Below are 15,427 nucleotides of genomic sequence, written 5' to 3'. Positions count from 1 at the left end.
AAAGGGTGAGGGGCTAGTTTGTGATGACATATTCCATACTAGGCGAAGGTGTTTTCTGTGTTCTGTGTGTTTGAAAGTAATGGTTTTCTGTTAGGATTGACGGTGTAGGATTGATCTGTGCTGGTCTGGCTTGTTTAGTTTTACAGAGCTGTCTTCTGGAGCTGTCATCTGCCGGCTCATCGGGGATCGATCAGAAGAGTGCTGAGTGTGACGGACAGCGGCTATTTGGAGGAGACAAGCGCAGTAAGTCCTGAGTGACAGTGAGATACTGCAGTGATGGACAAGTTTTTGAAAAGGAAAGAACTAGACTCTGAACAAAATTTGGAGCCAGATTAGAGCCCAAGTATGAGTGGGGGTCAAAAGAAAGCAAAGATGGTTAGCGCAAGCAAATTCTCTGGTGCAAGGCAATATAGCGAAAGCTATATTTCAGTTGGATTTACTTTCACTGGAGATGCAAACAAACCAACTCCACTGTGCGTGGTGTGTGGTGAAAAGCTAGCTAACAGTGCTATGGTCCCAAGCAAACTTAAACGCCATCTCCAAACGAAACACCCTTCGTTTCAAAACAAGAATGCGGACTATTTTGTTCGCCTGCATGACAACACGGAGAAACAGGCAACTTTCATGAGAAAAACCACAAAGGTAAATGAAAGAGTTCTTAAAGCTAGCTATCAAGTTGCTGAACTTATAGCCAAGTCAAAAAAGTCGCACACTGTGGCAGAGACATTAATACTTCCTGCCTGCAAAGCTATTGTAGAGGAGATGCTCGGACCTGAAGCAGCTAAGGAAATAGCCAAAGTCCCTCTCTCAGACAACACAATTTCCAGACGTATTAATGACATGTCTGCAGACATCGAAAGTGTGGTTTTGGAAAAGATCCGTATCAGTGAGAAATTTGCATTGCAACTTGACGAGTCTACTGATATCAGTGGACATGCTCAACTCTTGGCCAATGTGCATTTTGTTGATGGTGATGCAATTAGAGAAAACTTCTTTTTTTGCAAGGCATTGCCAGAAAAAACAACAGGAGAAGAAATTTTTCGGGTCACATCAGAATACCTTGAAAAAGGAGGACTTAAGTGGGAAAACTGCACAAGTGTCTGCACCGATGGAGCTGCAGCCATGGTCGGGCGCACCAAAGGCTTTGTAAGCAGAGTGAAGGAAAGAAATCCAGATGTGATTGTTACGCATTGTTTTTTACACCGCGAGGCCCTCGTAGCCAAGACTTTACCAGCAGTCCTAGTTCATGTGTTGGATGATGTTGTGTGCATGGTAAACTTTGTAAAGTCACGACCCGTGAAAAGTCGCATATTTGCAGCTTTGTGTGAGGAGATGGGAGCGAAGCATAAAACCTTGCTGTTTCATACGGAGGTCCGGTGGTTGTCGCGTGGCAAGGTCTTGGTTCGTGTGTATGAGCTGCGGGAGGAACTTAAAGTGTTTCTGACAAATGAGAGGTCAGATTACGCAAAGCAGCTTGCAAGTTTGCTTGGTTTTCTGTTATGCCTGCTGATTCACTGTCTCAATTTTAAAACTTCCACTTGACTGGTTTTACTAATTTTATTTTATTTAATTTAAACTCCAATTCATTTCAAGTTTGTTTTAATTTGTATTGTATTAGAACTTCTACTTCAGGTATTTATATTTTATCTTTATAACTTGATTTACTGATTATTTTATCTGTTATACTATTTGTTACTGTTGTTTCTTCATATACCCTTCTAATGTTTGTCCTCTCCACTTTCTACAGGCCCTCTCGTTCTCTCAAAGGACCGCCGCCGCAAAGGTGCGGCGCCGACTACTCCGCCCACTTTACCTCGTTGGTAACCTCCCCTATAAATTTCTCTGCTTTGCGGCGCACGCCAAAGGCGCGCGCCAAAGGAGCGCACCTAAGGAGCAGGTCCTGCTCCTTTATGCGCTCCTTCATGCAGCTCCTTCATTCCTTATTAACTTCACGTTATACTCCTCATTCTACATTACCCTTGTTTACTTTCTCCTCCCTTCTCAGACCCTTTTGTCTTTTTCTCAACCTATATATCTTTTTCTTCTTTTTCTTCTTGATATTTCACGGCTCAGAATTTGTCCCCTATATTCTTTCATCTACTACTTCTAATACCATGTCTTCCATCCCAACTATTTGGGGCCGTCGCTATGTCGACCTTACAGTTTGCAAAAATCAAGCCAAACCTCATTCAAGACAACTCATTTCCATCCCACTTCATTCCCCTTCCAACTCCTGTCATAATCAACTTCTTCACTCCCTTACATTCAACTCAGGTTTAATAAATGTCCGCTCTATAAAAAATAAACATCACTTAATTCACGATATTATCATTCAACATAACCTTCAAATTCTATGTCTCACAGAAATATGGTTAACTCAGGGAGATGATGCTTACATCACTCAGGCTTGCCCACCTAATTATAAAGCATTTTTTCAACCCCGCCCGAACAAAAAGGGAGGTGGACTAGCAATTATACATCATGCTTCAATTCCTCTTCAGGTAAATACCTCCAACCTTTTTTCTCACCTTCCTATCGAATCTCTCCAATTTTCAATTAAACTTCCCTCTCCTCTTAACTTTCTTCTTATCTATTTACCCCCGCCAATAACTAAAGTCTCTCTTTCATCTCTTATCTCCACTTTAACCGATTTCAATATCGCCTATCCTGAGTCAATAATTCTTGGAGATTTTAATATCCACTTTAACTGTCCTAATCACTTTAATACTTCTGAACTCCTAACTTTGATAGCCGACTTATCACTATCACCTCTTATCCATACGCCTACTCATTCAGCAGGAAATACTCTAGACATGATCCTATGCCCAACCACCATGACCTATTTTTTCCATAATTTCGATTTCATCTCTGTACCATGGTCAGATCATACACTGATTATTTGGCAATCAAACATTCCAACCCACTCAAATCTCATCAAACAGACAAATAATTCTTCTTTCACTCGTAATCTAAATAACATAACTCTCTCCGCCATACAATCCTCCTTTGATCTAAATCTCAAAGATTTCTCTTCCCTCTCAATCACAGAACAATTTTCTAATTGGGAAACTGCTACGAAATCCCTACTAGACTCATTAGCACCCACATCTGTCAAACAAATTAAACCCACTCTTAACCCTTCCTCAAGGAAACAACAACCCTGGTTTAACGAAAACCTGATCCTCCTCCGTCGACAGGTCCGATCGGCAGAAAACAAATGGCGTAAAACTCTTTATAACAGTCACCTTCTTTCCTATAAAGAAAAAGCTTCTCACTACAAAAAGACCATTCAACAGACTAAAAAGGACTACTATTCAAAACTTATCTCTACCACTAGTAATTCATCCACTCTCTTCAGTATTGCCCAATCTCTTTCAAAATATTCTAAAAAAAAACTTCCTCCTCCTGCTTCAAATTTACCATCTGCTGATGAACTTTCCCTATTCTTTGACAACAAAGTCACTACTATTCGAACCCATCTTGGACCCTCCCTTCCTGCTTTCTCGGCTCCTACTAATAATGATCTAACTTTCCTACCGCTCAGTTCTTTCTCTAATTTCAAAGTACCCTCACTAACTCAACTATTCTCTGTTTTACAATCTATAAACTCACCTAATAACATTACTGAAAGTTTTCCTCCACATTTTATCAAAAAATTATTTTCTTTTTTCGGACCTTATATAAGGGAAATGATCTCCAAATCTTTTTCTGATTGTTGTGTCCCTACTGTATGGAAATCAGCTCTAGTTTTCCCAAAACTTAAACAATACAACACTGATCCCTCTTTACCTAACAACTATCGTCCCATTGCCAACCTGCCTTTAATTTCTAAACTTACCGAAAAAATTATTCATTCACAATTATCAGATTTCTTCGATCAAACACATGCCCTACATCCTTATCAGACTGGCTTTCGAACTTCTCATTCCACTGAATTATCATTACTTGGTCTCATTACAACTATACAATACTCCCACGATCATTTAAAATCGGTTATACTAATTTCCCTTGACTTATCTGCAGCATTCGACACCATTGACCATTCTCTACTCTTATCTAGATTAGCAGACTGTAATATTACAGGTCACGCTCTCAACTGGTTTATATCCTACTTTCATCAACGCAACTATAAAGTTCATGTAAAAAACCAAACTTCTTCTCCAGTAACTCAAACTTTTGGAGTTCCTCAGGGCTCTATTTTATCCCCACTACTATTTAATATTTTTCTATCCCCTCTTCTTTCTCTTGCCCAATCACTAGGATTCTCAATTTTCGCCTATGCCGACGATATACAGCTGCTTTACCCGATTAATACTTCAAACTCTTCAGAAATTAATGATCTAAATACCAAATTAGATATCATAAGTGATTGGCTCTTCTCTAATAAACTTTCACTCAATGTTGATAAATCCTGTGGTTTACTTCTCCCCATTAAAAAATCCGAAACATTACCAGGAACAATTTACATCAAATCCACACCCTTACTTATGGATACTAAAATAAAATTGCTAGGCGTTACCTTAGATAGAGATCTTACTTTTCATGACCACATAAGTTCAGTTGTAAAAACTTGTTTCTTTAAATTACGTATCATCCGTTCACTCAGTTCTATTTTAAATACCGACTCGATTAATATCCTTATTCATTCTTTAGTTATCTCTCACTTAGATTACTGCAATTCACTATTAAATGGACTACCCCAAAAAGAACTTCGCCGTTTGCAACTCATACAAAATACCGCAATCAAACTCATTTACAAAATAGGTAAGTTCGAACACGTCACCCCTCTTCTCAAAGAGGCTCATTGGCTCCCAGTCACACACCGTATAATTTATAAAATCATACTGCTCTCTTTTAAAATCAAACTTTCCCACTTGCCCTTATTTCTCGATAAATTATTAATACCTCAAAGTTCTCCCCGTTCCTTACGATCTACCGACCAAAAACTCCTTTTCATTCCATCTTTAAAAGAATCCTACTATACAAGGAAAACTAATTTTGCTATAACAGCCCCCACATTATGGAATTCTCTCCCTCAATTTCTCCGGGATGAAATTCATTTACCAAAATTTAAAACTAATCTTAAAACTTTCCTATTTCAGGATGCCTTTGACAAAACCTAATCTTTTCTTTATCTATTTATTTACTTATCTTTTTCCTAAAAGCTCTCCTTTATTTCAGGGCATATCTTTTATACCATGCACCCTTATCCTTCATGTCCTATCCCTTCCCTCTATCTCATTTCTTCTAATATTATGTAACTTTTTCCTTCCTTCCCACTCATCCTCACAGTCATGTTTGTCAGTATATGTCTAATATGTTTTCTCTAATTTTTCTAATACACCAATAACTAGTTCTTACTCTCCTATTTTAAATTTTTTATTGTTAACCGGTCAGATATTTGTTTTATGATCGGGATATTAAAAATCAATAAACTTGAACCTTGAAACTTGAAGTGATGAGTGGTGTGCAAGGCTGGCATACCTGGCAGATATATTTTATCATCTGAATGAACTGAACACACAAATGCAAGGCCGAAGTGAAAACCTGCTTACAAGTACAGATAAAATAAATGGATTCCGTTCAAAGGTGCAACTCTGGCATCAACACGTGGAAAGTGGCAATCTTGAAATGTTCACACTCACCAAGCAATGGCAAGGTGTTCACACTGCTGCACTGTGTGAGATAATAGTTAAACATTTAAAAACTCTTGAGGAGAAGTTGTCATTTTATTTCTCTTCAGTCTCCACTGAATGCCTTGACTGGGTTAGAGACCCTTATAGCTCAGCATCAGTTGGTGGAAAGGACATGACTTTACAGGAGCAGGAGGAACTAACTGAACTGAGACAAAATCGTGGTTTCAAGCTAAGATTTGCTGATCTACCTTTGGACAGTTTTTGGTTGGATACCGCCAAGGAGTTCCCCCTTCTGGCAAACAAAGCTATTTTGACATTGCTCCCATTTTCCACTACATATCTGTGTGAGATTAGCTTTTCAAGCATGATTGCTATAAAAACCAAATACAGAGAGAGACTGAGAGCTGTTGACGAAGAGCTACGTGTGTGTCTTTCTTCGATTCCAGCCAAAATATCAGCTTTGTGTTCAGCCAAACAGGCCCAGGTTTTGCACTGAATAAAGTATTTTATAATTTTTCACTATTCTGTTTACTTAATATTTCATAATAAAGTAATTATAAAATACTTTCTTTGTGTTTATTTGATTCCTATTCAAGAGAATTACTTTATATATAGTCAATATAGGCACAGAGTTAAATTTTTTAACATTTTCTAATGGTGGTGTGCCTCGTGATGATTTTTTTCATGAAACAAGTGTGCCTTTGCCCAAAAAAGGTTGAAAAACACTGGTTTACATCATCATCTGCCCCTGTTTAAAGATCTATGTTGGACAGACTACTTGTTCTTTCAGGCAGCGTATGACAGAGCACAAAAGTTGTTTACATCATAATAAAATTCAAGCTCTACTTGTGGTTCATTGTCTAGAATATAATCACATGTTCAATGAGTTACGTTGCTTTTGCATTGACCACATTAGAGAAAATGTCAACAACAGATCCCACCGTTTGTTACAAGCTGAACAGTTCTGGATTCACCTTCTGAATAGTGAGGAACCTATGGGCGTAAATCAAAGACTGGACTGGAGTGCTTTTTATTGACACTTTTTATGGACACTTTTTCTGATGTTTTCACTTATTTTTGTTTTATGGTAACATTTTGTTTTAATGTCAGTTGTCTTACATGATCTCTATCTATTTTTGAGTTTTGTTTTCCTCCAAAGAGGTTTTGCTCACATAATACACACTGTTAATACATGCACGGTTTATTAAGTTGAGTTTGGTCGGACACTACATTTCCCATGGATCTGCATTTTTGTCCCGCCCCTTCAGTGACTCATTGACATACAGCCTAGTAGTGAACAGCCTAGTTTTTGATGACACACTTCCTGTGCTCATGTCTCACTATCAGGATCATTCAAATTGAGTGTCACCTTGTGGGAGCCATCTCAGGAGCAAGAGGCGGTTTGGCGTCCTATTCTGAAAGGTATGTCCTCTGTAAGCTATGCTATGTGGATTTTGATTTGTCTGGGACACATCAGAAAGAGACTTTTAATTATTTATATTCTTTTCTTTTGTGCTCCTAGAAACCTGATCGGTCGGGATACACCCTGAGGCAGCATAAATTTGTGAAACGCTGGCCTCCGTTGGTGTACTGATCAGTGAAGATAAGTGGAATAATTCCTCTATTATTTAATTTTCGTTGGCACACTACAGCGGTGACGGGACTAAATCGCACGAGACAACGGCGCACCGATAACTGAGCGCAGACAACTGAGCGCAAGGTTGACGGCGCGCCAAAGAAAAGCACTATTTTAAAGGGCTCCGACGGGGGGGTGGGGGGAACCCCCCCACTTTACTTAACAGACATTGCGCTGGCGTTGTGGGGGGTTTGGGGGGTTGTAACCCCCCACATTATACTTAAAACTGAACTTTTTCCCTAAAAAAACAGGCAAAAAGTTCGGTTTCAAGTATAATGAGGTGGGTTACAACCCCCCAAACCCCCCACAACGCCAGCGTGATGTCTGTTAAGTAAAATAGGGGGGTTCCCCACCAACACCCCCCATCGGAACCCTTTAAAATAGTGCTTTTCTTCGGCGCGCCGTCAACCTTGCGCTCAGTTGTCTGCACTCAGTTGTCGGCGCGCCGTGGTCTCGCGCAATTTTGTCTATGAACCCATTACAGCACACCATAAGACTTTATCATATAATGAAGGTTTTTTGCCAGTGAGGTGAATGCTCGACCACCTCTTTGAGCCGTTTTGGTGAGGTGGGAGAGCCCTTTCTGAGGCTTTTTTTAGACATATTCACATTCAGTGTTGAAAGTGTTTACTCTAACATATGCTAGGTATGCCACTGCCCTCCGCATTCCACAAGTTTGGTAGATGAATGCACACTGCCAAATGGAGGAATAACCAAATAGTTAAAACCTCGGGCTGCAAACCAGGGAAGCTAGCGTTCACATCAGAGAATGACACGGGGACAAATTTTTTCCCGTCCCCCCCAGGAATTCAATTTCCCTGTCCCGTCCTCTCGAGCTTTGTCTCTGTCCCTGTCCCTGCCCCATTCTGCCTTAACCACACAAGCCTCGAACACTTATGATTTTAAAGGGTTTGAGGCTTGTGCAGATGAGGACAGAGCTTGCAGGTATGGGGCAGGGACAGGAAAAGAACTCGCAGGGACAGGACGGGAAAATGAGTTCCCACGGTGATGGGGAAAAATTTGTCCCCGTGCCATTCTCTTGTTCATATCCCACTGATACTCCTAAGGCAACGCACTTTGACCTCCATGGCCTCTGGTATTAACTTAGGACCCTTTTTAGCGAGCATTTTTCCTATGGAAACAAAATGAGAGAAAACCTTTCATAAATACATATAAGCCTTAGACTGCAAGCCCTCTAGGGATAGGGAAATGCTTACCATGCTGGATTTTAACTCACATTGAGGAACAAATGAAATGTTATGAGCTAAATATAAATAAATGACCAGGGGCAGATGAAGGCAGACCATTTTAGGCTTTTATATAGGCACTTTGTAGCCAGAATGCAATTGTTGTTTCTCCTCACTGCTGTACTGGGTAACAATCCAGCACCAACAAAATATCTCAGCTCTGGAATGTTGCTCTCATTGGGGTTCCGGAATCTTGCTATTCTTTGAGATTCTGGAATGTTGTTACTCTTTGGGATTTGGCCAGGTACTAGTGACCTGGATTGGCCACCATGAGAACGGACTACTGGGCTTGATGGACCATTGGTCTGACCCAGTATGGCTATTCTTATGTTCTAATGGTAAATCCAATTGTGCAGCCAGATACTTATCTTCATAGTCAACCATTAATGTTCATGGACACTCAGCAACCACCACCAAAGAGCATTTTTTAAACCATCACCGGTGTTATTCCTGGATATTCAATGCTGAATATTTGGGTTTATGCTGTTGGCTATCTCTTATGCAATTAAGTGAAATAGTCATCAATTACCCTAACCGTATAAATATAGGACTAACTTTTATGTGGTCAAAAAATATCAGCACGTAACCGTCTAAGTGCTGACTCAGCCCACAAAGTCTATGGTGACATTTAGCAACACTAGCCAGATAAGGGTCAGTGAATATCAGTAGGTAGCCCATATTGATTCTACAGTATAATCTTAGGGCTTGATTCTACGAGATATACGACTACTACTTATCACTTATATAACACTGAAAGGCATACACAATGCTGTACATTTTGACATTTATAGACGGTCCCTTTTCATTTGAGAGTTCAATTTCAATGTGCCTGTATAGTCATTAAAATTTTACATGGCCTATTTGCTCCTTTGATGTCTTTATCTCTAAACACCATGAGATCAACTCACATGTATAAGCTCTCTTTTCCATCATTAAGAGGAATTGTCCATTAGTAATATTTTACACTCCTTTGCATACTTGCTAACTGCGATATGGAATGGACTACCTCCTCAAATTATCTCTTCAGATCTTTCGCAAAACCTTAAAAACCACTATGTTTCATCACTTTTTAGGTTATCCCTCCCCTTTAGAATCACTGAGCTCTGGAACAACCTTACATCCCCACTCCAAAATTCGAGCTCCCTCCAACTCTTCCGTAAACATCTGAAAACTTGGCATTTTTAAAAAATGTAGCACTTCCCCCCTCTCTGGCACCCTAAAATCCCTCTATTTCTTCTTTACACTTAATCCTATAACCCTCCATTGGAGTTCCTTTCTATCTCAGCCCTGTAAACCGTGCCGAGCTCCATGATTGCGGAGAAGGTGCGGTATTACAAACCTAAGGTTTAGTTTAGTTTAGTTTATAGCTCCAAGGAATGTTAATAGATCTTTCTTTGCAATCTAATTATGTAAACCAAATCGAGCTCCTTTCTTTAGGAGATAATTCGGTATATAAGACTAAGAATTAGATTAGATTAGAAGAGTTTACAATCTAACTTGGACAGACAAAATCGCACTAAGCACCTTTGCGTCGCGTAACTTTTAGTCCAAGGAAAACCAGGCCTAAATTCCTGTACCTAACTTGTGCGTACATCAGGCCTATTCTATAACAGTACACCTAACGTTTAGAAATGCCCACGATCCAGTCATGCCCCTCCCTAGCCACATCCCCTTTCAAATTCACACTCTAGAACTGGTACATACTTTTTATAGAATCATACTTTCCTAGATGTGCACTAGAGAATGACACGGTGACAAAATTCATCACCGTTCCCCTCCCCATGGATAACCGCGGGAAATAATCCCATTTCATTTTCTAGTGTCTATTTCAACCTCGGTCCTTCTACACCAGCATTCTTCAAAGCAAAGCTTGCGGGTCAGTGGTTGTGGCCATTCATACTCTGATTCTTCCCTCTCTCCTTAAAGAATGACGGTTACCCGCGGTTATCCGTGGGGACGGGGACGGTGATGAATTTTGTGCACCTAAGTTTTAATTAGTGGCAATTATGAGATGCTAATGACTAATTATCAGCACTGATTAGGCTTTTTAAATAATTAAGTTGTTCATGCAAATTGGCTGTGTGAAATATTCACACCATACAACATAAGGCACCATGGACTAGATTCACTAACCCCCGATTCCGTGTCTGATCCGTGCCCGATTGCATGCAGGCTGACAAATTCACAAAAGGCCTGCATGCAAATGGGGACGATCGTTGACACGCCTCCCACCCACCGCACGGATCGCTAGAGAGCAATCACGATGCATGCGCAGACCATCTGTAGATGGTCTGCGCATACGTCTATGAGCTGTGACTTTTTTTTTTTTAAAACAGCCCAGCAAACCTGTGGTTTTAACCCGCTTTAAATCCGTGGGTTAAAACCATGGGCTCGCAGTGCAGGGAAGGGCAGGAGATCAGGGCTGAGATGGGGCAGAGAGCAGATCAGGGCAGGCAGGAGATTAGGGCTGAGACGGGGCAGAGAGCAGATCGGGGCAGAGAAGCAGGGTGGCAGAAGGCAGGGCAGTCGGAAAGGACTTCAGCAACTGGTCCTCAGCAGTCACTTACTTTGAATTGGCCAGCCCAGTCGGTGTTGCTTTTTTTTATTTTAGTGAATCGCTTCCTTCCTGCTTTGCATGCCGATTCCCCTCATCTGCATGCACAGATTGGGATGGGATAGTTACACTGGCTAGTGAATCGGGTCGGAGGGAAATTGGGTTTCAAAGGACTCACAAACCGATCGGTACACGATCGGTTTGCTTTGTGAATCTAGCCCCATATACAGAATTTGGAGGGTTACGGCACAACTGACATAGTGCACAAATACAAGGGTCCTTCAAAGAGTTTCCGCACTTTCATATTTTTAAGAGAAGTGGTTGGGGTGGGAGACGTGGTAAGAGGGCGTGTCCTAGAATGTCATGTGACTAGTCAGTCAGGCAAGCCATCTAAACTTGCAGGTAGTGATGTAATTTGCTTTCCAGATATTTAATAAATAGTGTTTAAAAAAAATAAAAGTGCAGAAACTTTTTGAAGGTTCCTTGCAGTTCACATAATTTACAAAACTTGCAATAAAATTGCCTACATCTCAAAATCACTGACTTAGGCTGTCAGCTGTTGGTTCAACATTGCCTTGACAATGAATGTGACTTGGGCAAAATGGATTGGCCAGACAGATCTTGTTCTGCCGACATTTTAAAACCAATAGGAGGAAATATATTTTTCACTCAAAGAATAATTAAGCTGTGGAACTCCTTGCCAGAAGATGTGGTAGAGTAGCAAGGTTTAAAAAAAATGTTTGGACAAATTCCTGGAGGAAAAGTCCATAGTCTGCTATTGAGACAGACGTAGAAGAAGACATTGCATGTCCTATTTGGGATTCTGTATGGAATCTTGCTACTTATTTGGGTTTCTGCCAGATACTTGTGACTTGGATTGACCACTGTGGAAACAGGAGACTGGGCTAGATGGACCAAGGGTCAGACCCAGTGTGGCTATTTGTGTGCCTGGATTTTAGGTGCCAAATGTCTGGTGTACTTTATACAATTAACTCAAAAACTATCACCCAAAGTGGCTCTGAAAAATATGCTACCCAAAATTATACAAAAATACCACTTATACTAGTGTTACACCCACATACACTTCTTTTTTTCAGTTTTCTTTTTCTTTTTCTATTTTATCTTAATTTTTTATCCACACTTTCAATAAACTTTTCTTTTCACTCAGGAAAAAGCCTCAGAGTAGGAGCCCACGCTCAGTCCAATCATAGACTTAACTTCCAGCGTGGTTTTTTTGCTCCGTGGTTCCAGTCATTGGCTAAAAAACCTGAGACTCAATTTTATTGCTAAATAGTCTAAAATATTTCTATATTGCTGAATTGTCTAAAACGTTTCTGTCATAAATATCTTAATCAATCATAGCAAACGCTACTTCTTTTATATCAATACTGGTTGTGGAAGCAACACTATTGTAGTTTGAAAAAGCTAGCAACCAAGCACTTATCTTATTTCAGCGTTCATTTTGTATGTTGTCATGCTATCAGTTCATTGCCGCTGCCTGCCAACGTTTCGCGGATAACACACTTAATCCGCTGCTTCAGGGCTACTGGCAGAAGCATTCAAGCATTGTGCTCAACTGTACATATGTTCTCAGCTGCACAGGAGTTTTTCAAACCCTACTCTGAGGCTTTTTCCTGAGTGAAAAGAAAAGTTTATTGAAAGTGTGGATAAAAAATTAAGATAAAAAAGAAAAAGAAAACTGAAAAAAAGAAGTGTATGTGGGTGTAACACTAGTATAAGTGGTATTTTTGTATAATTTTGGGTAGCGTACTTTATACAATTGCCTGGATGAAAGGGCTACTTGGAAACTGCTCATCCTTCCTGTAAGTAGAAGTCAGTGTGGATGGTTCTTTGACTCTGAGGGATTGCTGGGACCTATTGTTGCTTAAGCTGCCATTGCTCTTTGTCATCCTCCCCAAAACTGCTGCCCTAATTGACTCCCTAGTAGAGCATGACACAGGGACAAAGTTTGTCTCCGTCTCTTCCCCCGTCCTGTCCCCACGGGTACTAAACCCATCCCTGCCCGTCCCGTAAGGCTCCATCTCTGTCCCCGCCCTATCCTAATGAGCTCTGTCCCTGTCTCTGCCCCGCCCCTGCCGACTCTGTCCTCATTTGCACAAGCCTCAAACACTTATGATTTTATATTTAAATCTTTTTATCAAAGTATAAAGAGGGACAATATTTGTACAACTGTTTATAAATCACAAATAGAGCCTTCTATTTCTATCTGGTTTTGGTACAACGTTCCCAAAAATTGAGTTGCCTGTGTTTTCACATCATCTGTGAAGGTAGTTGGTTATCTTTCAGACATGGGTGTAGAAGAGAACCTAAACTGTGTAGTGGATGAACAGGAAAATAAGTGTCTATTAAATGTTAAAAATGTTCCTTTATGAAAGCAATGAAGGATGAATCTATTGCAGTAACAGTAAGATGCTTGAGCAGTTGGGCACATGATGGAAAGACAGTGCAGATGGCAGATAAAACACAAATGATGTCATTTAACAGTAGGTCACTGAAATCCAAAAGCAGCTTCTGTAGGTTTTTTTTAATCATAGAATTCAGTTGCCAATTGTTTAAGATATTAAGTTTTTACATATTGATACTAGTCTTAAGTTTTTAGAGAATGACACAGGAACAAAGTTTGTCCCTGTCCCTGTCCTCATGAGCTCATTCCCCATTTCCAACTCATGGCTACTTGTGGGTACACCAACAAAAATACGCAGGACATTGGTGCGCCGACAATCGCACGCTGACATGTGCGCCCAGGACGAGTGCGTGCCGCCGGTTCCGTCCCTTTCATGCCTTACTGTTAGCGCTTTTAGGGGGGTGGGGTGGGGGAACCCGGGTGGGGTGGGGGAACCCACAGTACACTTAGAACTGGTTGCACTCCCATTGGGAGGGGGTTTAGGTGGGGGAACCCCCCTCAGTACACTGAAAACTTCCATTCTCTCACTGTTCGAGAATTTTCAGTGTAGTGGGGGGGGGGATCCCCCCACACCCCCACCAGGGGGAGTGCAACCAGTTCTAAGTGTACTGGGGGGTTGCCCCCCTCAGAGCACTAACGGTAAAGCGTAAAAGCAGCAGAACCGGCAGTGGGCATTTGTCCTGTGCGCAGATGTCGGCACACGATTCTCAGTGCGCCAATGTCTGATGTGCTTTTGACATGCCATCGTACCTTTGGGTACCCGTCCCCGTGTCATTCTCTGTTCCCCAGTTAAACCAGTCCTGCTCACTTTGCTTCTTCCTTCCTTCCGTGTCTACAAGTCTTCCTCACTTTAGGCTCCATTGCCTCTACTTTCCTCTGTCTTTTAGTGATATTCTTTTAGGAGTAGTACTTATGAGAGACTGATTTATACAAATATTCCTGGCAAAAGATGGAGGGTGGGGGCTGGGTGAGGGACAAACAGGAGTTCCAGTTGTGGGATTTTTTTTTTTCTGTTGAAAAGCAAGTGCAGAGTCCTCATGTACTCAAATATCAATGATGTGGCCAACCCCTTCATTTTCAAAGGGAAACTCTGGGTCTTCTTTTAAAAATATGCCTGCAGTTACACAGGAGTAGGGTGACCATATGGCTCCAGAAAAAGGAGGCCGGATTGAGACATCCTTCTTAAGAACATAAGAAGGTGCCTTCGCTGAGACAGACCAGAGGTCCATCCTGCCCAGCGGTCCGCTCCCGCGGCGGCCCATCAGGCCTATTGCCTGAACAGTGGTCCCAGACTAATTTTGTAACTTACCTCTAATCCTCTAATCCTGTCCCTATAACCTACTTCTTCTCCTATCTGTACCCCTCAATCCCTTTGTCCTCCAGGTACCTGTCCAATCCTTCTTTGAAGCCCTGTAGCGTGCTCCTGCTTATCACTTCCTCTGGTAGCGCGTTCCATGTATCCACCACCCTTTGTTCCATTACTTTCAATGGAAGTAATACCCAGATGTCTCAATCTGGCCTCCTTTTTCTGGATAATCCAAGCACCAGACCTGTCTATAACATTATCTTCATTAAGAAATCTTTGACCTTTTAGACTAAACTCTCAGATGCCTGCATTGTGCCATCATAATAGATGCCAACCACAGTTAAAGCAGGACATAGGTATCTTTCATTGAGTAAAGTCTCGCAAATGTGCTGTTCAATAATATTGTCAAGGTGAATAAATCAAAATTAAGAATAAGAATGAGAACCGGCACTTATCTTTTTATGACTTGAGTGCCGATATCACAGTGGTAGCAGTAAACTTAAATGCCCAACGGGGACCCGTTTCACCAAATAAGGCTTCCTCAGGGGTCAAATGTATTACTGCAACAAAATAGCAAGTGAAATAATCAAAAACACAAATAAACATACAAATAAAGATAATGG

General features: G+C 41.0%; 1 protein-coding gene across 1 annotated transcript in view; it reads left to right on the top strand.

The window, feature by feature from the left end:
- The first annotated feature begins 372 nt into the window (after nucleotides 1-372).
- LOC117359156 (zinc finger BED domain-containing protein 5-like) overlaps nucleotides 373-15,427 on the top strand; it is a 40,564-nt gene continuing 25,509 nt past the window's right edge. The window contains exons 1-3 of the mRNA XM_033941427.1: nucleotides 373-1,481; nucleotides 5,457-6,076; nucleotides 6,984-7,058. Of these exons, the coding sequence (XP_033797318.1) occupies nucleotides 373-1,481; nucleotides 5,457-6,076; nucleotides 6,984-7,058 (1,804 nt within the window). The remainder of the gene's footprint in view (nucleotides 1,482-5,456; nucleotides 6,077-6,983; nucleotides 7,059-15,427) is intronic.

The sequence above is a fragment of the Geotrypetes seraphini genome, chromosome 4 (assembly GCF_902459505.1).
Source record: "Geotrypetes seraphini chromosome 4, aGeoSer1.1, whole genome shotgun sequence".
Lineage (NCBI taxonomy): Eukaryota > Metazoa > Chordata > Amphibia > Gymnophiona > Dermophiidae > Geotrypetes > Geotrypetes seraphini.
This window is presented reverse-complemented; position numbering and strand designations above follow the sequence as displayed.